The following is a 26,135-nucleotide window of genomic DNA, read 5'->3' on the forward strand; positions in this document are numbered from 1 at the left end:
CCCCTGGCACAGCCCCGCTGGCCGTACCGGGGGAGGGGGTACACGTCCCCCTTTGCCAGCCAGGGAGCTGCCCACCCAGGCCTCATCCCAGTGACCGGGCGGCTCTCCGGCGGTAAACCAGCCCCGCGGAACACCGCCGGGATCGGAGCCCAACTGTCCGTCCAGCGGCCCGGCCTTCCCTGCCCGCGCCGTACCCTGCCCGCCGCCAGGCACCCCGCCTGGCCTGCACCGCGGCGCTGCCGGGGGCCCCTTCACCCGGGCGGCGGCGGGCCCCGGCGGCCCCTCAGAGGCGAGCGGGCGCCCGCACACAGACGCCTCACCTCAAGGCGGCCGCCACTGGCGGGGCTGGAGGCGCAGCCGGCTCCGGCCGAGGCCGGGGCCGGGGGCAGCCGCCTCCCGCCCCGCAACCTGCGGTGGGGGGCTTGGGGAAGGGCTGTGGGGAGACCGGCCGCACAGCCGAAACGCTCCCGCCGCTCACCGAGCACCGTCACGGCCGCCGCACTGCCTGACCGCCGCCGCGCCATGAGTGACAGGCGCCCTGGCCAACCGCGAGCCGAGCCCTGCGGGCGCCGGCCAATCGCCTGGGGCGCGGAGAGGCAGGGCGGGGCCTCCGGCCGTGCAGCGGCGCGCGCGGAGCGGATCGGTCCGGCCCGGCCCGGCCCGGCCCGGCCCGCCCCCCGCGGGCAGCGCGGCCCCGCGGCCGAGGGCGCGGCCCCCCGGCGGCCCCACCGCCGGCGGCGCTCCGGGGGGACCGGACGCCTCAGCGCTCAGTAAGTGCCGGCCCGGCGGACAGCGGCCGCCCCGGCGGGGGGGGGCGCGGCACTGAGAGCTGAGACGCGGCTGCCTCCGGGGAGGGGCGCGGCGGCGGCGGGCTGGGCCGGGCCGCGGGGGTGTCCGGCCGCGCCGCCCCGTCCCGTCCCGTCCCGTCCCGTCCCGCCGGACCGAGGGCGCAGGCGGGGGCTGCCGCGGCCTCTCGGCGGCGGCGGAGGGCGGGCGGCGGCGCCCCGCGCTGTGCCCGACCCCGTCTCTGCCCCGGCCGCCCCGGCGAGGCCCGCCCAGCCCCGGCCGGGCGCGGCGGAGCGCTGCGGGTGGCCGGAGCCGCGGGCGCGGAGCGCAGGCAGCCGTGCGGCGGGGAGCCGGCTGCGAGCCCCGGGGCTGATCCGCCGCCGCCTGGGTAGTGTTTCGGAGCGGGAAGGGCCGTATAACCCGTTATCCGGCTGGAAACTTCTCCCGGGACGGGGAAAGAGTGACTTCCCGCAGGGACAGGGTGCCCCGCCAGCGGGGGGGGGCACTGCCCGGAAGGGGTTGGGGTCGGGGCGGTTGCTTGTATGGCAGTGTCCTATCGGTACGGAGTCGGGGGGGGGGGCATTGCTGGGGAGTGTCCCCACGCCTCTGCCAGGGAGGGATGGCACCGTGGCACCTCTCTGACAGCGGGAGGGTGGGCACAGGCGGCTGGGGCTTCCCCCGCTGGGCTGGGGGCTGCCCTGGGGCCTGGCCAGCCCTGTAGCAGGGGTTCACGTTCAGGCGCTGGGAAGCCACATCCCATAGCCAGCAGCAACCCGATGCTGCTTGCATTGCTGAATTACTAGAGGCACTTCATCTTTCTGAAGTAATGCAGAAAAAATGCTAGTTACTATTTCCCGCCTTCGTCCAGAGACCCCCTGACCCATCGCCACGCCTGTGACACAAACCTCTCTTCCTGTCATACCTGAGAGGAAACTGCAGCACAGAGAGATCAAAACCAAGACTCAGAAAAGCCAGCAGCCTCAAGCTAGTGCCTGACATGATGTTCTGCATCTCAGAGGTGCTGACCACTGCAGCGCCTGTCGGAGACCAGTTTGGAAGTGCTGGCTTAGGAGAGAAACAAACATGTTCTCCTTATTCCCAGACCCAGCAGAGCCCAGCACAGAGCAGTTCGGGCTGAGTGAGAAGCTCTGTTGGTGCAGGCAATGGAAGAATGCCAGCTCGCAGCAGCTGAGGATCCGGTTCCTCTTCTGTTCTGTTCTATTTGTGGACGGACTATGCTGAAACCTGCCAGTGATAGGTAGTAGCTGTCCCTGGCCCTAGAGCAGCCATCAGAGACTTGGAGTGTGCCCAGCCTGCAGATCAAACTTCTAGCACCAGGAAGACAACTGGGAAAGGAAGGTGGTGGGAAAGATCATCCACCCCAGCTCGACCGTTGTAAGCTGTGGGCCCTGGGGCATACTTGCACTCAGCCTCCCCATCTGGCCCTCTGCAACCTGGACCAGAAGGGGCTTGGGAACAGAAAGACCCTCATCTGGACCTGGAACTGGTTGTCTAAGCCATGTCAGGAACCTGTCATACAGGACCACTTTTAGAGCTAGGTCTCTGGGCTTGGGAGTCCTTCGTCATGGGCAGGACCCTGAGAGCACGAACAAGAACCCCCATTCCCACTTGACCAGATTTTCAGCTGGCTGATCTTAACCTAGCCTAACTTTATGCAGAGGAGCAATGCGCAGCAGCACAGTGTGTGGTCCATACAAAAGGGGTCTTACCCAAAGGCTTGGTATTGGCTTCAACATCCAAGTTCCAGTAGTTTAAATAGAAAATAATAAACAATAAATAGAAAATAGGAAAGAGAGATTCTCACAGGAGGCTGCTCTCAAAAATGATACTAGTGAGTTGGGAAGCTTTGGAAAAGGTTGTGCCTGTCTCTAAGAGCTCTGCACTGTTCATTTGTTCTCATTCTTTCCTAGGCAGAAACCAGTGTGGTTCCCATGAAGAAAAACCATCAGCGATGATGCTACAGGACAGGTCTCACATGAGGGTCCTTGATATGAAGGGCAGCTCTCCACTTCTGTAGCTGATGGGTGAGGACAACAGCTTGGTAAAAGGAGCTACCAAGAGCTGGCAGGATGAGTTACAGCTCACCCTCTGTGCATGACTTGTATCACAGCACCACCACAACAGCCAGGCCAGACCCAGGGACAACTCTGGATGTGACTGTGCCAGAAACAGCTACCATAAGCCCTGAGACTACCAGTTTCAACAGCACTAAAATCCCAGATGTGGCCAGCAATGGACCCGGCATGAGCACGATGCTGCTGTCTTTTGGGATCATTACTGTGATTGGGTTGGCTGTAGCTATGGTAAGAGAGCCCTGCTAAATATTTCACTGTCTGTTGAGGGTGGAGGGTGGCAAAGAGGCTCTAGGACTGTTTTGGGTTGAATAATTTATTTGCATTCTACTAAGGCCTCACCCAGAACTGCTGGGAACTGATAGTTCCTGAGATCCCTTTCTTTTTAAGGCCTTTATCCAGTAGTCCAATATTTCTGCAGTCTCCCTGAAGTCTAGTCTGAACGGGATGCTCAGCAGGCCTAGAGGAAGCCATATGTAGTACCGGTATTTACTTTTAATAGCAATAGGAAGTTCAGCTAAAAGCACACAAAGCAGATTCTGTTCTGACTTGTTAACTGGAACAGCTGCATTGATTTAAACCTTGTCAACACAGACCCCCCTGCAAGAAAGTTCATCCAAATTAACTTTTAAAGCAGACTGTTGAAACCATGTTAATCCCTGTGGACATGCCTTTTTGAATTAAAGTGGCCTGAATGCATTTTGGCTAGACTCATTCTGGACTGCATTTCCAAGGTTCTACTCGCTGGGTATCAGCAAAGTCCTTGAGGATTTGCTGCCTAACTAACCTTGCCATTAATGCTGTAGGCAGAAGCTTTCAGAAACTATAGTTCTGGGCCTGACACAGGCAATGCAAGTGCTGCAGTTCTTCTTTTGATATATAACCAGATCGTTTACCTGCCAACAGAGAACAGAAGGTAGCGGCAAGCTCCCATTCCTCATATGAGGAAGAGCTTCACTAATACAACCATCCGAGGAGCCTACAGAAAGGGACTACTGCAAAATTTCACTGCAGGCCCAAGGAGGAGTTTTTCCAAAAGCCCCTAAGAGAACCTGGAAACATTATCCTGGAAACGGTCATAAGTTCCCAAGAGCAACATCCAGCGTTCGTAGTTCCCAGAACAAGGCTCTGGAGGCCAAAAGCCTCACTTTCTTCCCAGCGCAGCCACTCTTACTGGCTGACATGAGGCAAGTCACTGAGCATGCCCTCTTTGCTTCTTCCCTTTATACTGGGGAGGGGGTAACAGCACTTCTACGCTGTAGGAAATCTACAGGTGAAAACCACAAAGGGAAAGTTCTTCATCCACTCTTAAATTGCAACATACGTCCTGCAGCCACCAGAAATGCACTGAGCTACACCTAATAATAATACACCTAATACTCTTACTACTACTAACACACCTAGTAACAGGCCACTCAGGCACTTAGTGTCAGACATGATGTGCTACCGAGCTTACACTGATGCATATGAAATTTCATTTTCGGTTGTCACTTCTCCCTTTCCCCTGCTTTGGTGCACAGTGACACCAGACTTGCTACACCTCCTTTTTGTGTGCCCTGTGCCCCAAAATTTCTTTTCTCAGCTGTTGCCCATCCTACTGGGACTGTTGTAATGATGGTTTTCTTTCTCTTTCAGGTTCTGTATATCAGGAAAAGGAAGAGGTAAGTAATGTCTGTTGTTGGCTGAAGGGAACTCAGTGCTTTAAAATCCAGAGAGAGCTAGGAAGGAGACATGGAGATGGGGAGAGTGTAAAGGTTGGCTCTCTGAGAACAAGCCTGCGGGGAATCAGCTGTGTGTGAGTGAGGCAGGGCTAGGGACACTGCACTCCTGGTATTGGCCCACCTTCTAACACCAGAGCTTCAAAGACTCCTCTGCAGCTTTGGAAAGGAAAACGTGGTTGAGCAGGAGGAGGTCAGGGATCCTGAAAACTCTTCATTCTTTATCTATGAGATGCACTAAAACAGAGGAAAGGGTTATGAGTGTATAAAGAAGCTAGGAAACCTGTCATGAGAGGTGTGGATCTCATGTTTCAGCCATTCCCAGATCCCTATGTTTTCCAACAGCCCAGGCCAATGACACTGGCCTTGCAAGGCTGAAGGCCTCTTTAGCTTCAGTCACCACAACTGGCAGCAGCATAGTGCAGAGATGCAGCTTTCTAGCCCAAGACTTAGTGTCTTAATTTCCTTGTTAAGCTCCTGGCTGAAAACAGGGAGGAGAGCAGCATGCAGGGAGACACACATCTCGATTCTTCAGTCTCTGACAGCAGAGACACCGGTGAAGATCCATTAGATGTAGTACCTCCTCCCTGCCTGACTCCTTGTGGCAGGCCTGGCCATGGACTTTCAAGAAGTAATGCTGCCCACTGTAAAATTTCCAGGCCAGAGCCTGAAGCCCAGATCTGGGTACTGCCACAGGAGCAGCTAATGCTTGGCCTGTGAACATAGTGCTGCTGGAGATAATGGTTGTGTTGGCAAACCCATATAGAAGCAGGGAGGGAATGTGTCATCCTAACACTTGCCAAAATAGATATTTGTGGTGACACTGCCAGTAACTGCTTGTGTGTTTCCCTCCCCTACCCCCCCAAAACTCAGCTACAGCCTAAGGCAGCTCTCAGTGTTTTCACAGGAGCATGCCACCCATCCATCCTCCATCTCTGAGCTGCCCAGTATTTAGCGAGACCCCTTGGGGTAATAGTTTATAGCTCTGTCACTTAGAACAATGATAGAGGGGTAAGAACAGTCTGTCCACAGGCATCAGCCTCATATGAGAATCTATCTCTTTCCTATTTTCTATTTATTGTTTATTATTGTCTATTTATTTTTACGTACTTCAACCCCAGAGTTAAAGTACTACTGTTAGGCCACTGGAACTAAAAGTGGACTTCTGCTGGCAGACGTAGTGTAACATGGCAGGACTGGCTGTTGTGGGCAGAGGGACAAGGGGAGAAGTCGCAAAACGCCTAGCCCGTATGTTCCATCGTCTCTTTTGTCCCACCACATAAAGCTTGATCTTTTAAGGTCTGCAGGAACTTAAATCCCTGTCTGATTCCTCTGTGCGTAACGCCTGCCAACATAAATTAGTGATGGCAATTAATCCCTGTAACTGCACTCTGGGTATCTTCCACTCCTGCCAGCTGTGTGTAGTAGGTTCTTATCCTCATCCCTGCAGGACAGGACATGACCCTTATCCCACAAGAGCAACAAGAACAGAATCTCTGTACGGCAGGAGAAACAGCCTGCAGAAAGCCTCAACAGTGGGGTGGGGAAGGCAGCCTGAGCATCTGTCCTTCTCAACCAACCCTTTCCCTTCCCTCCCATGGGCAGGTTGGAAAAGCTACGGCACCAGCTCATGCCCATGTACAACTTTGATCCCACTGAGGAACAGGATGAACTGGAGCAGGAGCTGCTGGAACACGGGCGAGATGCAGCATCTTCCCAGGCATCGCAGAGCAAGGTAGGCAGCAGGGGCCAGCAAGTCTATTACTACAACCACTGGTACCTGCACTGCTTCTGTTACAGAGTCAAAGAGCATTTGTAAGGTTGTAGGGTAAGGAAACCATGTAAGACCTCAGGAGGACTTCCCCCATCTCTGCCAGCCCTGGAGACAGCGGGGCATTTTGGAGTGCTTAGGATGGACTGAAGAGTCAGGCAACTAGGACGAAGAGCCTGGGGAGGCAAAGTGTTGGCTCTACTGAACTAGGAGAGAGAAAAGGGCAACTTCACTAATTAAGGGTGAGTTTACTACAGTTTACCACCCAGGGCACCACAAGGGAGCAGTAGGATGAATGCTGTTTTCTGGGAGATGGGGTTTCAGTGCCCACAAAGCACTGAAGCTCCTTTGCCCTGGCCCTGAAAAGCAAATAATTTCCACCCAGTTTTAAGGTATCCCTGTTTTGCCTAAGGATGCAAGTGTGGAACAAGGCCTTGCTAAGGGAAAGCCTGTAATTGTAACAGTTAATTGTGCTGCAAGCCCTGAAGAATGCAGGCAGAAAGCCTGCACGTTGTTGTGACATGGCACATCTGGTCTTGTCAGCACCTCCAGGCCAACCTTGCTGGGCACAGAGCCAGCACGGCTCAGAAGGAGAAAAGGGAGGAGAGTTCTGTATTTGAATTTGGGGTGAGGGGAAGAAGGCTTTGCATCGACCACTTCTGAGTGTTCAAAGGCACGCAGCATGCTGAGAAATTATAAGGTCCTCAGAGACCACTGACTTACTGCATTTGTGAGTTAGGAAAGAGCTTGATAGTTTGGCCAGTTGTTTTTGGTTAATGGTCCAGATAGCCTCTTGTCAAAGACCCATCTCCTTCCCCAGTGTACCAAGGGGTAGGAGAAATAGGGAAGAATGGCTTCTCACCATCATTTGCAGCCAGCTTCACAGTGATTTCTGTTTCCTTTGTCACCACCACCACACAAAAAGCCTTTCTGAAAGACAGAGCCAGCAGGGATGGTTGGAACAGGTATGTCTCTTAGTCAGTGATGCAGCTTCCCCTTAGAGTAGACATCTCTCCTTTCTTGAATTCCTCTCCAGCTGCTCTGTGTTGCCCGTGTCTTCCCTTGCTTTTCCAGTTCCAGGAGCAGGAGCTCTCCCAAACAATTCTCAATTTCCACGCGCTTTACACCTTCAGATAATCTGTAGCAAGCTTGGTGTGGGCAGAAAGGGAAAGAGGAGATAATAAATACAATTGCAATTATAAAATATTTATCTTGAGACATGCTTCCCAACCTGCTAAAGAGCACAAAGGAGATACGTATGTTGGAATGTGAAAGATAGTCCACATATTCCATACGCTGGTTTGGGAAAGCAAGAAGTACTGTTTTATAAAAGCAAAGGATCTTGTCCTCGGAGTAGGGCATGCTGGGAAAATATCAGATCCCTCTAGTAGTGCACATAGAGGACTTCCCTTCAGATAGTAATGGGGGGAAATGACAAAGCCAGAGTTAAACTTAGCACAGTAAAAGCAGATCTTTCCTATATAGGGACTGGCCAGTAGGATACCTCAGATCCCTCCAGAGCTTGCTAATGCATGGATACCTCTGCTTGGAAAGTATGCAAGTTTAAAAGCTTAACATAATAAGATAGGGAGAGTCTAAAACAACAGCCGGAGTTCAGTCTATGGCATGTTTCCAGGCCTTCTTGATGAGTTTCGAGTCTTTTCGTGCTGCCTTGTGTATATAAATAGTGAGACCCAGTAATCCAATGATGTGGGGATTTTAAACTGGCATGGCTATGCTGACTTGTTCTCTGGCCTGTTCTATTTTTCTGTCACAGCCTTGTTAATGCCATGTTAGTCAGCCAGCCTCCCCTTAGTAAGGGGCAGAATCTAGTTACAATACTGTGCAGTCTGTGCCCAAGCACACACACCTGAGCAAAGGCAGAGTTGCTGGGTCTCATCTTTCACTGCTTCAATGCAGATTCTGCTGACAAGTCAAGGAGCCCTCCAGAGACCCAGCCGTCTTGTGTTCACAGACGTTGCCAATGCCATCAATGCATGAACAATACCTGCCCCTGCTCTGGGATCGTGCTGAGACTGGGGAGGATGAAGCCAACAAACCAGTGACTTCCCGCAAGCATGGCCAATCCACTGAGCCCAGCTGGTCACCCTGTTGGTTTGTGTTACAAATGGGCACAAGCACTGGGAACTGTCGTCACTTTGGGAAGCAAACCCTTTGTGATGGCAGTGGTGATTTTTTGGGGTGTCTGTTACCACTAAAAGGTCCTGAGCTCCAGTTTCTGGGCTGGTGCTGACTGATACCATCTACCAAGCTGTGTGCTTAGGAACAGTGCCCGCTTTGTTGTAGATTAACTTGTCAGAGCACACGTGCACGCTCTCTGGGTCAGGGAAGGAGGAAAGGTGCATGTTTCAGAGAGCTGCCCCATTGGCTTTGTGCCACCAGACCCCAAGGAAAATGATGAATGAGCCTCTCTGTACAGCAACCACAGCTTTGGCAGAACCTGGAGGGGTGACTGGTGGCAAAGCCCCTTTGAGCAAGGAGAGCTGACTCCCCTAGCTGAGTGATAATCTGGGGCATGGCAGGGAAAACACATACCATGGGCTTATCCCCCTTGTGGCATGTGGGCTGCTGATAAATGTGCGCCCAGGGTGATGTTGAAGCATGGGGAATTCGCTAGCTTTAAAAAGTGAAATGGTGAACATGTGGCTGATTACATCTTAACCGAAGAAGTAGCTGAATACCCCAAATTAGGGCTGTTGTATAGACAGGGGAATTCACAGAGCTGGAGTCAGGGGGTGTCCATGTCTGGCAACATGACTCCCTGCCACTGACCTAGGAATAATGGTGCTTGGGCCACAGAGAGGAGTCAAGTAGAACTGGGGTTCCGATACCATGTATTCCTCTCCTGCTTTGGCTCAGGGAAGTTTCTACAGTGCAGAGTGTTATCCAGAAAAAAAATGAAGCCTTGAAATATTTTCTTTTAAATAAGGAAAAACATGTATTGGCTTAACATTACAACAGCCCCATGTCTGCCCCCAGAGGTGACTGAACAGCTGGTTCGTACTTCCTTACCTGCCAGGACCTGCAGTCAGAGCCTTCTCTTCTTCCTGCTGAAGGAAACACCGAGCTTTGTGTTAGCCTCTGCTCATGTTACCTGCTAACGCAGAAGGTGGGACTAGACAGGTAAGCCAGGAGTTTCCCTGTAACCCTGAGCATCTCTCTGCCTGTGTGTCCTTCAGGGCTGCAGGAGAGCGAGTGCGAAGGGGTCTCTGGCCACCTTGGCACGCTGCAGTGCAGCATGGGAGCTGTCCTCTGCAGAGCCTTTTGGTGGCCACCAGCCCTAAGTGTTGCAGGCCAGCACAGGGGCCAGCAGCAGCACCTGCATGCAAGCATCAGTGCCCGGCCATGTGCTCATCACCTGATTTTTTTGCAATACATGCGTTTGTCAGGCAGATCATATTCCATCAATGGCACCAGTCAAAAGGGAATCAGGGCAAGCCAAAATCTGAATGCAGCTCTAGAGGTGGGCTTTATGCAAGGAGATGTATCACTGAGTGACAATTCAGGTATCATGTGCTTTGTTGCAAGTTTGGACTTGCCAGTTAGTTCTTGTTGTCCCAAATCTTATTTTTTTTCTTCCCCACTGTGATTTTGGTTTTTTTTTCTGTATTCATTAAATGCAGACTCTTTCCTGGCATGTGCCACTGATCCCTGCAGTGCATAGTTCCTTACCAGCCCTCCCTCCTTCACTGACACAGCTTCCCTTATGGCAGTTTTGCAGGGCTAAGTTGCTTTAATTTTTCAGTATCTCTCTTTCTTTTTAAAACCAGGGAGTTCTGGGAGTGTATTAGGGCTAGGAGTGTCAACACCTGTGGAAAACAGCCCATCCTCCATACAGAGGAGATCTGGCAGGAGGCACTTCCAGGCTGCTGGTTGCTGCTGGTGTTTGCACTCGAGGGATACTGTTGGAAGGAAGGTGTGTGGGTACAAATGCTCAATATAATATGGCTTAGGTCCTTAGCATTTGGATGCTGTCTGTGGGTCTTCCCAGAGGTTATGCCTATATGACCAGCTGAGAAGCAAATACATCACCCCCCACACACATGCACACTTACCATCTCCTCCAAGTGCTCACTGAGGGCAGCCAGCCACAGAGACATCAGATTTCTCCCTTCAGCAGCTGGCATGACGCTGCCTGTCACACTCCCAATGCTCTGCAGCAGGACAGGGATGCAAGCGGCAGCAGGGGTGCACGGCTGTCCTAAATCGCAACGTTTCCCCTAGAACTCTTAGGATTGGAACTTCATTTGTTGTTTTAAACTTGATAAAAGGCAAGTGTAAGCTGAGCTGTTTCCTCAAACCAACAACCTACTTTGTGCTCTTTACCCAGCTCCACGTGGTGCACAGGCACCTGCCGAACAGTGCATCTGCCAGCTCAGGCGCAAAAACATGCACCTTGTTCCACGTTAATGCTGGGGTATATCTTCTATAACAAACACACCTACAGAGGAATTCTTTAACCATTCTTCCTGTAATGGTAGGCATTGTCCTGTGATGACTGCCCTTAGATTAAAGAAGTACAGATAATAAGACTAAAAGAATATTACGGGTATTTGCTGGGCTTGTACTGGAGTATTCTTTTAGTTCAATAGCGCCTGCTCTCACAGTTCTTGGAAGTGTATGTACAATTTAGCAGAAGCATTATGATGTAATTTAATTCAAGTGTTTCTGTGTTTTAAGCATTGAAATATAATTAAACTATTTACATGAAACCTAGTGTGGTTGTCTTTTCCCCCCCCATCATTTGCATTTTCCACAGAAAACTACTGGAGTGTATCTTCAGTACCTGTTGGTAATGCGTATGCAGTCAATTCCCCTACTCTGATTCAAAGACTGAAGTAAGGGTGAAAAACTTGGAAGGACAAGCTCTGCAGGGGGTCAAGGTTTAGTGTTCCACAGCATGGAAACTCAGACCTCTTCAGGAAGGCGTGGTGGAGAAGTCAGGAAGACGGGAGCTTCCAGCCCAGCAGATCCTGGGCATCCAGAATGCAGAAAGACAAATTCTTGTCTGTTTGCCATACTATCCTTTAACCAGCTGAATTCCTGGACAAACTAGGGGTTCATCGGCTCACCTGCAGCTCTGTCCACGATAGCCTGTCCATGCTGGGGTGAACATGGTGGGCAGCAGCATTGGTAGCTCCATGGTGATACTGTTGGTGTATTTCAGATTTGCTTTCTGCCTCATCTTCTGGCCCACAGGCCCCAAACTTGGGACTAGTTAGGAAAGCTGCCAGATTAACTGAAGAGGCTATGCACAGGAACAGAATTCATTGTATGAATAGTTGTATGTCACACAGAACAACGTGGGGCATAAACAGACTCAGCTGTGGAGATTTCTAGATGTCCATGAAGCAGAATTGGCTTGTGTTCCAATCAAGCCAGTTATGAGGTACTATAAAATATACAAGAGGATGGAATTAAGTACTAACATTTGGGTTTAAGGGCCTGTCTGTTTTCCTCCATGTGTGATTCCTCATGGTCATTATTCCTTGTTTTCACATAGATTTGTGGGTGCTCCTGAATGACCAAATCTTGTTTTATAATCCCCAAAACTCCAATTCAGATAAAGAGAAACTCACCTTGTCTGGTGATGTGTGTATGTGCTGAGGTTGTTGCACACGGAGGAGGCAAAGCAGAAGCCTGAGGTGCTACTGTTTATACCTTTATTAAAAACAAACTCCAAGGCTAATTTGCAAGTTGCCAACACTCTTTATGCCTTCACCAAAACCATTTATGAGAGTCTTCCAAACTTTGCTAAAAAACAAACCTTCTTCATCTCCTGTGTTTGGATCTGACTTTAATGACCTCTTATTTTTGACTGAGTCAGACCAAAACTGTCTGAGCTTAAAAACAATTGAAATGCATTTGCTTAGAGGTAGGATTGGGCTACACAGAAAAGGTAACTAACTATATAGGAAATAAAAAGTGTTTATCATTTCAAAAAAGAAAATCTAAGTAATCCAGCATGAGATCCTAGCTCTCTAAAGATGGCTGGAATTCTGCCCGCCTTTAATAGGCATTGACTTTCATTCCAAGTCTCTGCATAAACTTGGAAGCTGAAGCTATGGATTGGAATTTCAACTACACACATAGTAGCTCCTAATATTGTGGAATTGTGCTTGTTCTCCTCGAGCACTTATATTTTTATGGAGACAAGTTTTCTACTGTGGCTTCCCAATAGAGTATTAAGAGGTAGCAAAGACTAAATTTTTTTTTTTTTTAAAGAGAACTACTTTGTCTGCATGTCCCAGGGGAATACTGCTGACTTAAAGCAAATGGATTTACTATCTAGCTGAGGCAGTTTCCATCCCTACTCCATACCACCAGCTGAGAAAGATCTGGCTGATGTCAGAAGAAAAGCTCGAGTCCCTTACAGATGCAATCCCTAATGCATTCAGGAGAAGCTGAAGTTCCAGTCTCACATTGTAACAGCTATTACTCTCAGATAATAGGGGTTAATTAAATAGGCAGTACAGCCTTGCAAGCAGAGTACTAAACCTGCCAATTCACCTGAAAATCAGGTAAAGAAGTTGGTAAAGTATCTTGGTCTGCCACTGGAGTGGCCTTTGAATGCAGACATGAACTGCAGCTGAACTTGTGTGTCCACTGAAGAGGAGCAGCTCCCTAACCTGAATTCAGAGGAACACCAGTTGGATCGTCTCATGTAACCATCAACAGTTACAGATTTGCATGCATGATGTCCCACCTGCATTTATCCACACAGCAGTAGAAGGGGGTCAAACTCTTCCCACATCTGGCAGCACACCTCATCCTACAGCATAAGATTTAGGTCAGTCCCTGTGATCTAATACATTTTTAATCCTTGATGTCTCTGCTATGTGGTAGAGGAGGCACAAAGTTTATCTGTGATGCAGTTTTCTGCTGAGACCATGAGACTCCATACACAAGAAACTACTGTTAGGGCAAACCAGACAACGCGCAGAATTAACAGGATTGTGACTCTGATCACTGCTAAACTGGGCAGACTGGACAAAGTGACCCAGAAGGAAAACCCCCCTTTTTTTTTTTTTTTCTGTTATCTCTGGCCAATCAGTCCTTCCTCTTAATTCTGCATACATTTTCTTGTGTTAAATAAATACCTGCTAAAGGAACAGACCTCTGATGAAAGGATAATAAATGAGCTCAATATATACTGCCATTTCATGGGTTTCTGCTATGCACTGCCATAAATTTAAAGCCAATTATGTTCTGTTTAAATATTTGACACTGTAAAGCTAGCCAATTTTACATCTTGTCAAAGGTAATTGAAATACCCACTTTGTCCCTTTAATAGGCAGGCAGAGCATCCATGAGATGGAAAATACCACTGGGATTTCACTGTTTGCAAACGGATATTGGAAATACCCTCAATTCCCCAGAATTTAACAAGATCAGTTCTGACACCAAAAGCACAAATCTGTATACAATGTGAGACTGAGAGCAGCCAGCCACAGACCAACTGGCTGCTGCTGTCTCCCAAAACTAAACTGTATCAACAAGCTTTTATTTGCATAGCTGCAACACTAGAGGACCCCACATACACACATTATGGGCTGAAGATACAACTAATTTAAATTGAATCCTGAGGCTCTGCAAAGAAGCAGAGTGTGCAACTGGTTCTTTACAGACACTGCTTTGAAGTGATGAAATCCAGTGGCTGTGACTAAGGTTGTAAACATTCTGCACTCAGAGTTGCTATCAAATTCAGGGGGAGTGCCACAAGGACAAAAGCTAGTTCTAGGAGATGGCCCTGAGCTGATAAAAATTTCAGAAACAATCCCCAAGACATCAGGGTGCAAACTTTCCTCTAAAGCATCCAAGTTACTGACCACTGGAGCAACAGCATTAGGTAAACTGGAAATGCCATGAAGGTTTTTCTTTCTGATACAGTGAAGAAAGGACTCGAAGACTGTCTTTCAGATGCAATCCCTACGGGCAACTGAGCAAAACTTAAGTCTTGGGGCTGCTCCATCGATCTACCAGAGGTGGTATGGTACGTAAGTTCAGCAGTGAGCTGTGTAAATAGGTTTCCTTTACTGTATCTGCATTACTGAGTCAACTCTATCTTTCTGTTGAACTATTGCTGTCCGTGGCAGGGCAAGGCACTATGTTATCCAAGTATTTTTAAGAGAGATTAATATCCTCACAAAAGATACACTACAAACTGTGAAATGCATCTCTCCAGCAAGGCATTTGCCATTTCTTCCCTTAAGTCCCTGTTTGGATGTTTGGGGTAAGCCAGCAGACAACAGGAGAGAAAACTTGGCCAAAATTATCACAAAGGAAGAATTTGAAATACGACATTAAAAATCCTGTTTGCTTTCCAGTCCTCTGGCTTCAGCAAGACATGAACAGGTGGCATACTACTGAGCTGTGGCAGGGATGTTACTCAGAGATCTAAGACCAGTAGTTTTGCCGGGCCTGGAACCGTCTTTTCCAGTGATGCCTAAAGGGAAAGATCATGGGAGAGAGAAGGTAAGAGCTCTGGGTCCCGGAGCCTAGCTGCCCAAAAGCCCCATTACAGAGTCAGTGCAAGGTTAAAAGATGGCAAGGGTCTATTCCCAAACAACCAAAAGTCTTCACAACAACGTTCCCATTGCTCTTGTACCAGCTCCAGGCTACAGCCTGACACAAATGGCTTTTCTGGCAGTAGGCCTCAGCATGAGGCTATTGAGAGCCCAGAAGTTATAGTCTGTGTGACATTTTCTGGCTTCTGCTATGCAGACACACATGATCAACCTCTGCTGTGAGCAGTTACATGTATTTCCAACTGCCACCCTGGATCCTCATAAGACACAAAGTACGAGAAGTGCCTTACCCAATGTCATAAACATCAGGAAAGTAGATGCACAGAAGGTCTGAACATTGTCTCAGAGTGGGGAATGTTTCTGGCTACACAGGCTTGTTCTGACATGGTTTCAGGAAAGCTGAGGTGACCATTGGGGCAGCAGAGGGAACAAAGTGAGACAAAGGAGTTTGCAGCTGCTCCATCTCTTAATGTACTGAGAAGAACACAGGGAAGGAAAGACAGACAAAAAGGAGCAAGATCCCAAGGCTGCTTCTGGCTTCAGACTGGTCTTGGAAATTTTGCCATAAAGCAAACTCTTTCCCTCTCACACCTATACTCCATTAGCCAAGCAAGGTTATTGAAACTTTATCTAGTGAGGATATATCCAGCGGTAGCCCTATATGTACTACCTAATTTTGTGCCTTAGGAGGCTTTGAAATCAGCTTCATCAATCATTCGGTAGTGGTACTCGTGGAAGAGGAGTCAAATGCTTCTTGGCCCAGACAAACAGAAAACTTTAACAATTGAGCTGTGATTGGCAGCATCTGCAGGTAGCAACACAATAAAGCCTGAACCATTATCAAACCCCTGCCTGCTCCTGGATAACCTGGAGTCACCCATAACCAGTGCCTTGGGAAAATGAGAGCTGGATCCCCAGCTACAAAGGCCATGGAAAAATATCAGCTAGCTTTAAGGTAGCTCCCTGCCCCATGGCAGGCTTGCAAGCCTTACTTATTTCTAGTTTGGCTCTCCCTATTTCTTGATTCTCCCCATGACAGACTGATTGAAAAGCAGGGAGTCAGTCATTGTTTATTTCAGCAATTCTTCCTTAATGTTGCAGACGTGAAGCCCAGGGCAGATCTCTTTCCCACTCAGAGCTGTACAGTGTACAACAGGATGAGCAAGCACATGTATCCTCCCATGCCCTCCTTCTAGCACAGCAGCTCAAAAATCCTCTCCTGAAAGGAAAAAGCAGACCAACGAAACCCACAATCCCCAAAATCTCTGGTTGTGCCTATAGCAGAAGATTATTATGTGATTGCAGACTCCTGCTAACAAATCTCAGGGCAGTAGCTTCCTGCATGAGTAGCACAAAAGCTTGCAGGCGTATAATATCCAAGTTAAACACAGACCCATAGAATGGGTTCATCCAGAAACTACCTGTCTGAAAGCTGCTACAGTTGCACCTTGCTTGTGAACAAGCCACAGGATCTATAGTTTCCAGTAAGTCAGAACAGTCAGTCTCCTCTTTCCCTTTTTAGTCAGAAGTCTCTAAGACAGGATTACCACTCCATCTGAAGCTCCCGAGCAAGTAACAACTGTTATGAAATTTTCCAGAGGATTGCCAGGTTTCATACTGTAGATGCTTATCCCCACTGATTTTCAACTGGCTGTGGTTTTTTTCCTACAGAAGTGCACACCTTCCCCACCAGTAAAACTCCCCTCTCTCTATCCCTGGTGCTAAGCGTGCAGACACAGAGCGGTTTGCGCTGCAGTATCATGTGCTGCACTGCTGTCTCCCACTGACCGCAGCATCGCTTATCCTGTCACATCTGGTTCTACCTCATTGCAACAGGAGGGAAACGTATTCCTCATGTCACTGCCCTTGGTCCCACTCAAACTGAAAGGAAGAAGAAAGTACCCACATCGGCTGCGGTTTTGGGCGATGCTTAAGAGTACTACAAAAAGGCAGCGACTGGGCCGGAGGTGAGCTCATCATCCGTGAGCCTGTGGCTCTGCTGATGTCATCACACCGCTCGGTGGCAGGAAGTGATACGGGAACAGGAGCCTGAGGGGAAACTGAATCGAGCAACTGAGGTTAACTACTCTGGCGTTTTATCATGTGGCATTTCCAGGGACTTTCTAAGAACCTGAGGTTGGGTTTGGCTGCCCAGCGTCAGTTAGCTTGCTTCGCACGCCACGCTCAACAGCGCTAACGGCAGCGGGATGAGGGAGCAGCTGTGCTGACCACATGGCAAAACAAGGCAACATCTGCCTCTCCTGGGTTGCTGGCCCCTTCCCCCTCCCACTCAAGGGAAAATATTTAATGAATAGCTTCCTACGACGCTCACTGAAGGTAGGATTCAGATGCACGCAAGTTTTTCTGGCATCTACCTCAGAAGCAGTCCCTGAACGGTACAGGCTGGACTTGGATCTGTACTTTCCCAGGGTTGTAATGAGGCTGGGGCTCTGGGTGGTGCATCTGTAAGTTCCTACGACAGTGATAACAATTACCTGGCATCTCATCTCAGAGAAGCTTAGATAACTTTGCAGCCCTATATAGAAACTTGCCAGTGTCGTCATTCTCTGTGCTGCTGATGCACTGGCATCTCTGCTAGTGTGCCAGCCACTAACAGAGAGCACTGCCTGAGAGTACAAGCCAGGAAGGAGAGAGCAAGACTCTCATGGAGGCGTGCTGGAGTCAATCCGGAATACTAGGGTGTCCCAAATGTCAAGGGTTCTTCAACTCTTTTTTTTTTTTTTTTTCAAGTAAGGTAAGACATCCATGATAGATGATTTGCTCTTTTTACATAACACAGCCAGACAATTTCACTGAGCCATACCTGTAACAGTGACCAGAACCTCAGACACATGACTTCTTGGGAAGACAAAGATACAGATTCTCTTCCCATCCCTCTTTTCTGCCTCCACTTCTGCTGAAGTAGTCACAACTGAATTAGATGGAAGGAATGTGCTACCCCTCCTGTTGTAATGAGCCTGGAAGCCTTCCAAATTCTCCTCTGTTTGTAGGATTTACCAGAATGATTTCAGCCAGTGCTAGAGCTTTGGGGGTACATGCATGGTTTGCCAGGAGCATGGCTGTACAGTTTAGTCTCGTGTAATTATGATTATCTAATTTCAAACCTTGTGTGGCTGGTGCTGAGTTCAAATTCAAGTCACTGCTTCCTTGAGAATTTCCTTCCTGAGACACTCCTTCTTGGACCACTAGTTGAGGCTACGAAGAAAAACACAAAAAACAAACAAACCCCCTAATATAAAATCAGGTATCAAGATACAAAACTGCAAATACACAAAGTAGATGGAAAGCAAAAAGCTTTTGATCAATGTTATTTAAATAAGACTGCAGCCCTGAAAGCATGCCCATTTGCCACCACTTCCTATACCCAACCATACACAAGAGCAAGCGCCAGTGCATGTAGTGTCCACACACATTAACAAGTGTCTCTGAATGGTTGTCAGAATCCATAATAAGCCACCATATTACCAGTCTTACGAGACACAGCCCCACACTTCAAAAAAATCTCCCCATTATGCAGTTGTGGAGAAATTTTTTCATCCTTGAGAATACTTTCTATATTTCAGGATATTTTCCTGTCCTGAACAACTAAACATTTTGTCCATCAAAAATTAAAAACCAAATGGCTGTTCTTTTTTCTTCTGCTTTGGTTTTGCCCCCAAAAAACTCCTCAGCTGTTAAAACAAATTAATTTTGAACCAAAACATCAGAATGCTTCACTAACCACATTTAGAATGACACATTTTGAAACATTAAAAAGAAAAAAAGAAAAAGGAGCCAGTGTACAAGAAGTTTTAACTTCAACAAATTGGCATGGAGCAAAGATTATTTTTTTTTTTAGATTTTTTTTTTTTACAAATTACTATCCAGCTCATTGTTTACAGTAACAAACACCTTAACTCACAGCTCTGGCACACAACTCAATTTAACCACAAAACCCCAAGCTTAACCCTAGAACTGTAGCTACTACAAGCTAATACAGAAAAGAATGGCTGGAAGAGTCTTTTCCGACCTCATTTGCGGCCTGTTATAGATGAGAGATGGCTATAAATTATTTCTAGCACGCTATGGGTGTTTATAGACTGGGCAAATCCCTGAGCACCCTGATCTAATTAGACCTGCTTTGAGCAGCAGTTTGAACTAAAGGATCTCCAGTGGGCCCTTCCAACCTAAATTATTATATGATTCTAAAAAAATAAAAAGAAGCATAGGTACACACAGCTCAGGGATACCAGACATTCAATACCACTATTAGCAGATGCTGGGAGCTATCAGGATGCTCTAAACTGTTGTCTTGCTGCTTCTGTGTGGCATAAAGGTCTCAAGGAAGAATGAAGTGCCAAGTGAATTTATAAGGAAGTGTTTTAATTAGATTATCATTACAGAAAAATAAGAATTTCCATGGAAATTTTAAATTGCACTTCTACCAACAAAAAAAACCAGAGAAGACAGGACAGGAAAACTGTTCCCGCTAGCTTTATTTCAGACGTTAGCTTCTGGCAGCAGACACAGGGGTGCCTGGGCCCCACAAGATGTTGGAGAGCATGTTCTCAACACTGCCTGGCTGCTCCCATTTCCTTTTCCACTGCAGGAGCCTGTGCCCGGGGTGAAGGGGGGGTCTCTCTCTGCAGCCGTGTCAGGCACACAGAATAGCTACAAAGCAGGACTGAAGCCGTCTCCTCTATCACTATTGCTGTCAGTTTAACCACAAGACAGCCCTACCAGCAGGTGTTTTATAAACTGTCCCTTGCTCTGAAACCCACTCTCAGACTTGTCCTGCATAGGAACCTGAGCTTTATATAGTATCTACTTCACTTTTTTTGGCTTTCCTGAACCCTACAATAACAGAGTTCCAAAGCCAAGGCTTCTCTGCCCCGGTTCAGACTGCATCGTGGCAACAGCAGAAGCTGGGACTGAATCTATTCCTCCCACAGAATGTCATTGCCTGCTCTTTCCCTTACCAGGCAGGAAGCAGAAAGGCACTGTAGCGCTTCTGAGGGTTATACTTGCCTATTTCAGATTAGATGAAGAACGCATAAACTAGTGCCAGAAACTGCCTGACAGCTCCTCTGGAGTCCTTTGGCCTCTGCATTTGCATTTACCCACTGTAGTTCATGGTTACACATACAGAACACATACTTTTGTACCATTGTCCAAGACAAATCAGTACCTGAGGCCTCCTTCCTCCTCTCCTCTCAATCTATGCCTCCCCTCATGCACATGGCCAGGTCAAATTGCACCTGCTAATGAATATCCCTCTTACCCCATCTCAAACTCAGCAATATCCAGACTGCTTTGAAGCTACTTGCAAAGCCCTGCCGCCTTTCACTGGTCCCAAGGAAGGACTGTCACACACTACTCGGATTGTCTCCTAGCCCTCATGCAGCCATCTGGATGCCAGTCCCTGACCCTGCTTTCACCTGGTGAGAGAATGCCATGTGATGTTGCTCTATTCTCACCAGTGCTTCTTTTTAGCACAAATACTCCTCCTCTTGCTCCCTAGCTGGGTTGCAACTTCAGAGTAACTTCTAAGGGTCAGCTTCTGAGCTCCTTGAAACTTCCATCTGTTTGCCTCTGGAGTCTGTCTGAAATTCTGTTGCAAAGCAATTTTTAACATATCAGAGTTCAAACAGTCTCAGCCACATCTGAAGAGTACACTGCCAGCACCCAGCCCTTCCATAAAGGAGTGAGAAACTGTCTCATCCAGGACAAATTCTCAGAGCAGGGAGAACCCTGTAATCACGATCCTTCAGGGAACACCTATACTATCCCTGACGTTATTTTTATAAAGTTATCCATGTTACCTGGGGAGTCAGAGGTATGTTTTCCAGCTGTACAGGTCTCTCCCTGTCCCCAGCCCTAGTTCAGGCTGATGCTGTGTCTCACACTTAGCTGTATTACCCAGGCATTTTTAGTCCAGCTCAGCAACATTCAGCTCTATTCTCTATCAGCAGATACCAATGCCTCCCTTCCCTTTTGTCCTGGACACTCTGCTTAAACAGGACCGTGCTCCTCATCTGGTCCAGGGAGCAATCTACGTATCGCTGCTTATAGAGTCTTTGGACAGAAAAATAACATCTTCACCATAGAATCTGAGCTCCTTCTGACCCACTCCATCCTTGAAAGGGAATCAAGACCTAGGACGGCCTGTGCCACCTTATTCCTTTCTCCTATCTCTTTAATGCACACATGGCTCTAGTATATATCTCTCTGAGCTATGCACATTCAAATATTTTTTCTTGCTTGCAACTAATTCATAAAAGAGCATCTTCTCTCCTAATATTCTGCAGCTTTGTATTTTTTTCCCTCTCTAAAAAAACAAAGACAACCTCAAAAAAAAAATCTTTTTTCTCTTTTTCTACTTTGCAGCCCTGAGATGTTTCTCTTTCCTCCAAATGCACTTTGGGCTTTTGGTAAGAACCTGGCCATGGCACTCTATCACTACTGAAAAGGAGAACACTGTCCTCTATTCATGTCCTTCTAGGTCCTCCTGCTTCTCTTTGAGATTTTGTCAGCCCACGAATGACACCAGCAGAACTCACTGGGTAAAATGTTTTGGTCTCTAAGACACAGCCGTTTCTGCCTCCAATGCTTTTCCATAGAGCTTGAGGACCCCAGTTTGCAGAGCTGGTTGCTTTAAGCATTGGTAACATACCAGATTTCCCTACACAGTGTATTTAAATAACATAATATAAATGGGCTTAGAAAAAGCAACAGGCTTTTAGCAAAAGCTATGTGCTGAACTAGACTGTGACCTTCTCATCTGGATTTCAAAGAAGAAACAGCAATTGGACAGATTTATGGAGCATATCTCTTGTCTGCAAGAGTCAGTTCTGCACTGGGTTTGCAGACAGTTTCCCTCCACCACTATCCAAGAAATATGTGTATGCCAAGGTCACCGTCATGTCAGAAAAGTCTTCTAATCTCTTCCACATCCTGGCACTTCCTCCCTGGTGAAGATTTCCTCCCAAGCCTCCTGCGTAACCCTCAGACTGCTCTATCCCCCTGTTTCTGGTGAACCAGACAGTATCTTTTTCCATCCTAAGCACTCCTGTGGCACCACAGCTGTAGACCAAACCTATGGCTTCCTGCAGCAAGTGCACAACTTGGGTTTGGTCTAGAATTTTTTGTGGTAACAGGTACACACCAAATAATGGTTTGTATAGTTGTGGGTTTTTTTGATCACTCGTAATGATAGATAACATGCCATTAGTTGTTCACAGGACTGAATATCCTTATTGATTAAAAGCTTTCATCTTTTTTTCATGCCTGAAATGTTCTATCTTCATCTACTGATTCTTACTAATCCTTTGTTTGCTGCATAAAAGAGCCTCCTGCTGTCAGGATTCAAAGTTTCATCATTCACCAAATTTCTCCTTTTGCTTAATTTTAAGTTTCTTCTTTTGAGACAAACTGACACGCTAAGCAATCACTTCAGTCTTTCAAGACTCCTGGGAAGACAATCCCCCTGCCCGAGAAAAGATGGAATCTCTGGTGTGACATTCCAAGCCTGGGAAAGTACTGTGGAAGAATATTATGTCTTGAATTAAGTACAGCAGCTCTCCTAGGCTCTCAGTATTCTTCGGGAGCTGAATCTCAGGGGTGACTGGAAAGGCAGTCAGAGCTTCCCTAACATGTTACATTTCCAGGCCACATAGGCTGAAAGAATGTCATTGCAGATAGAGAGCCTGAGAAGAGCAAACACAACTGAAAATCCCTCAGGATCTGTGACTGGAGAAGAGGAAAAGGACTAAACGCTGTACTCACCCACTTGCGGGGCCTCCCTCTTGGCCTTTTCCCAGCAGAAGGTTCTACCTTTATTGAAAACAAAGGGGAAAAAATATTTTCAGCTCTCATATTTGCCGTGCACTGTGATTAAGACACTGAACCTGGCCAAGGTGACCTCTGTATAAAGTTCCTGTGAGACAAGTAGCAGAAAAGGCGAAAGCTGTGTATAAAAGACAGTTGAGGAGGAAACGCCTGCCAGACTATGCTGGTTGTGATTATTTGGCAATGGTGGAGGAGGAACACTAGAAGGAAGCTGCTGAACAGGCAGTGGTAACACAGGAAGGCTGGGAGGTGAGTTAGGATTAAAACCACAATAACTGGTTTGTCCAACAGTGGCAATTAAAGCTGAGCTGAATTAGGGGCAACTTTCACTGTGTATCTTTAAGCTAAGAGAAACCTCCCTGCTTGTCCCTCTAGCAATGCTTCAAGAAGGGACAGCCAGCTTCTTTCTCCTCTGTAAAAGAATGTAAGCCATTTACACCTACTATTTGTCCAGATACAGTAGTCACTTTCTTGCTTCCTTTTGGTCTTCCTCGTGGTTTCTTCACTGGCAATGGTCCCACAGCCTCCTCCTGGGATAAAAGGAGAAAATCATTTAAGCAGGATGATCCCTGGAACAACTTACAGCTTTTCATTCTAATGTGTCTTAGACTGACTTACACCAATAACAACACCCAGACCACTAAATATCTGGTTGTCTCTGCTTTTGCAGCTGTGAAGTGCATTAGAAGATGGCCAGCAATACCCCTACCCCTTTGTCTTTTGGGCTGGGGAAATGAATACGTTTCCAGGACCTGACCATAGTGCCTGGAATGAGGAGAGAAAAGGCCTTGGCCTTCTCCTCTCTATCTAACTACTGGTGCAGAAACAGAGGGGGATGACACCTGAAAGTCTCCAGACTGGAACAGAGATCTGGCTAGCTCCTCTCATGCCATTTCCTGGCCTGAACAGTCATGGCCTGCCACATTAGAGGCACCTCTGAAGCCAGTGGCTGAGATGCCCCAGGGTGCACATACTGCTGCTTTCCTGAATAGCAATAATATTTACCACAGAACACCTCAGCTTCCGTTGCTCTTTGTTAGTGAGCCAATTCCCAGGCCTGCCTGCAAATCCTATCAGGCTAATGCCATAGCATCCTCAGGCAGCCTCTCAGAATGATGTGCCCTCACCTGTGGCTGCTTCTTTGGTCTTCCCCTCTTTCTCTTCAGGCCCTCGGTCAGTGTAGATGAGCTGGGGTTCACTGGCCTCTCGTTGCTCATGTTGGTACTTTCCAGTTTCCAGATGATAATCCAACAGGTTATTTTCCCATGGACTGGGAAAGAAAACTTGTCTTCTCTTTCTTTCCCTATCTTGTTACGGATTCTCCTCTACGTGCAAGTCTGAAATGGTGAGAAGGAATCAGGCATGACAGCTTGCTATTGTTTTTATCAGCTGGAAGAGCCTGGAACACAGCAGACATTCAGAAGCATAACCATGGTTTATAAACATTATTGAACCATTCTCTTACACGGCCCATTCCTCAGCTTTCTCAGGCTTTTGGCCAAAGGAGCTGATTGCTCCAGGTGCCAGAGCATGTTGGTACCTGCATCTACCCTTCCCCCCTTGTTGGCCAGTTTCATCCAAACTGACAAAGACAATGTCTTCAGCTCTCTGAACTCCCCTCTTTGTAGGCTTCCATTGCCTGAGGAGGAAGGAGGTGGGAGACAAAGTGGTGGTGGTGAGTTATAAACGCCCCATTCAAGGGTAAAGCTTCATTTGGAGCTCCTGTATCGTCAGATACCAAAGCTAATCCTGAGACCCAAATCCATAGCAGAGTGCCTTATATCAGAATGCTTCAGAGAGCAAGTATCAGGGTACAAACTCTTTAAGAGGTGAATTTGGCTCTGGAGCTGCCCCTCAAGAGTTTGTTCCTAATCACTGACTGAACAGGTGCTGTTGGAGAGATGGCCTGACCCCATTTCAGAGCGCTCAGCCTCTGGTCCTGCACGAGGCTCACTGCTTCCTACAGGACAAAAGAAGTCACCCAGAGCTGGGCTTTACTTGGATCCCGAGCACTGGTTTGTCTACTCCAAGTTTTGTATCAGCAGGCATGCCAGTCAGCCTCCTCCCTGTCCCCAAGCTCTACTTAGTGCCTGCTGTGGTTGGAATGAGCCCTGATCTGACTAGTTTGCTCTAAGAAATAACCAAGATCATGAGCTGTTCAGGGTACATAGGAAACCAATGACTTTCCTTGCTTCTGCTTGAGGTTTCTCCTCTGGCGTTTTCTGCCAGAGAAGGTGGCAGTCTGACTGTAAGCCTTTACACCCTCACATCCCGAAGCAGGAAGAAGAAGGAAGAGACCTTGACCAGAAGCTCAGCTGGCACCTGAATTCCAGGCACATTAAGAGAGGTGGGGGTCATTGGTCTTGCTTGTGCGTAAGGTAAACCCTAGCCAAGGATCTAAGTTCTGCTCCCAGTTTGCTGGTCTGCTTGAAAAAGGCACTTGCAGCCTCCCCAGACCTTGGCCCTCCTTTCCTTCTTGCACAGGAAGGAGGGCTCAAGGTGAGAGGGTCTGAGGGGACTGAGCCTGGCTGGATAGAGGCCAGCAGCGCTGGCTGAATCTTCTTTTATCAGTAATTCTTACCACAAAATAAATAGCTGACAATAGTGTGTTTAGGAAAGCAGGAGTATATAGATGAATAATGCATTTCTACCTTCTGTGCAAAGCCATTGCCTTGTCCTCATCTAGACGTTTCAGGTATAATCTGCCTTGCCTATAGAAGCTCTTCTAACTCCACCAGAGAATTATTTTTTGCAGCTCTTTGCTCTACCTGTTTTGTTTCTCCTTTCTCACTTGTTAAATGAAAGGTGACAACAGCGTGCTTAAAGAGCTCTTTGTCCCATCAGCCTTGCGTGCTGGTGGGTCCCTAAGTCCCTCCAGTAGGCTCTACCTGAGGCAATAAAGGCAGTATTGCAAGCGCACAACTGCATCACATAGAAGAGTGTGACTCTCTTCTTCAAAACAATGCTGGAGGGCAGAAGCTGGGTTCAGTTCCAGTTCGTGCATGAGCAGTCTCATCTGGTGAACTCCCTGGATGTCCCTTTGTGCACACTGTTGGGACCCAGCTCACAGGTGCTGTTGCACACTCGGCTTTTCTATCAAAACCTCTGATCAGAGAGCAATGGAAAGACCATAGCCTGGGCCTCTGAGTTCAGGCTGCATCTGGAGGGGAGACAGTTAGAAAAAAAGTTTCTTTGTACTTGAAAGCCACGCACAGTTGCCACCAAGTCCCTGAGAGACAAGCATGAACACACTTGCAGCCTCTTTCAGAGACAAGCTGTGCTTTTAGAATCCGTTACCAGAGCTTTGTAGTTTGATCAGATGTTCAAGTTCCAAAGATGAGGCGGCCTTAACTGAAGATGACAACAAATA

The 26,135-nt window shown here is 47.9% G+C and overlaps 1 protein-coding gene across 2 annotated transcripts; it reads left to right on the forward strand.

The window, feature by feature from the left end:
• The first annotated feature begins 735 nt into the window (after window positions 1-735).
• C12H3orf18 (chromosome 12 C3orf18 homolog) lies at window positions 736-11,095 on the forward strand. Of its 2 annotated transcripts, none has more exons than XM_059823187.1 (5): window positions 736-770; window positions 2,718-3,110; window positions 4,515-4,540; window positions 6,203-6,332; window positions 8,289-11,095. In XM_059823187.1, the coding sequence occupies exons 2-5, from the start codon at window positions 2,877-2,879 to the stop codon at window positions 8,367-8,369; spliced, it is 471 nt and encodes a 156-aa protein (XP_059679170.1). In that variant the 5' UTR covers window positions 736-770; window positions 2,718-2,876; the 3' UTR covers window positions 8,370-11,095. The 2 variants fall into 2 exon arrangements, with proteins under 2 accessions (XP_059679170.1, XP_059679171.1); XM_059823188.1 differs by having other exon boundaries at window positions 9,369-11,095.
• The last annotated feature ends 15,040 nt before the right edge of the window (window positions 11,096-26,135 follow it).

This window comes from Gavia stellata, chromosome 12, assembly GCF_030936135.1.
Source record: "Gavia stellata isolate bGavSte3 chromosome 12, bGavSte3.hap2, whole genome shotgun sequence".
Lineage (NCBI taxonomy): Eukaryota > Metazoa > Chordata > Aves > Gaviiformes > Gaviidae > Gavia > Gavia stellata.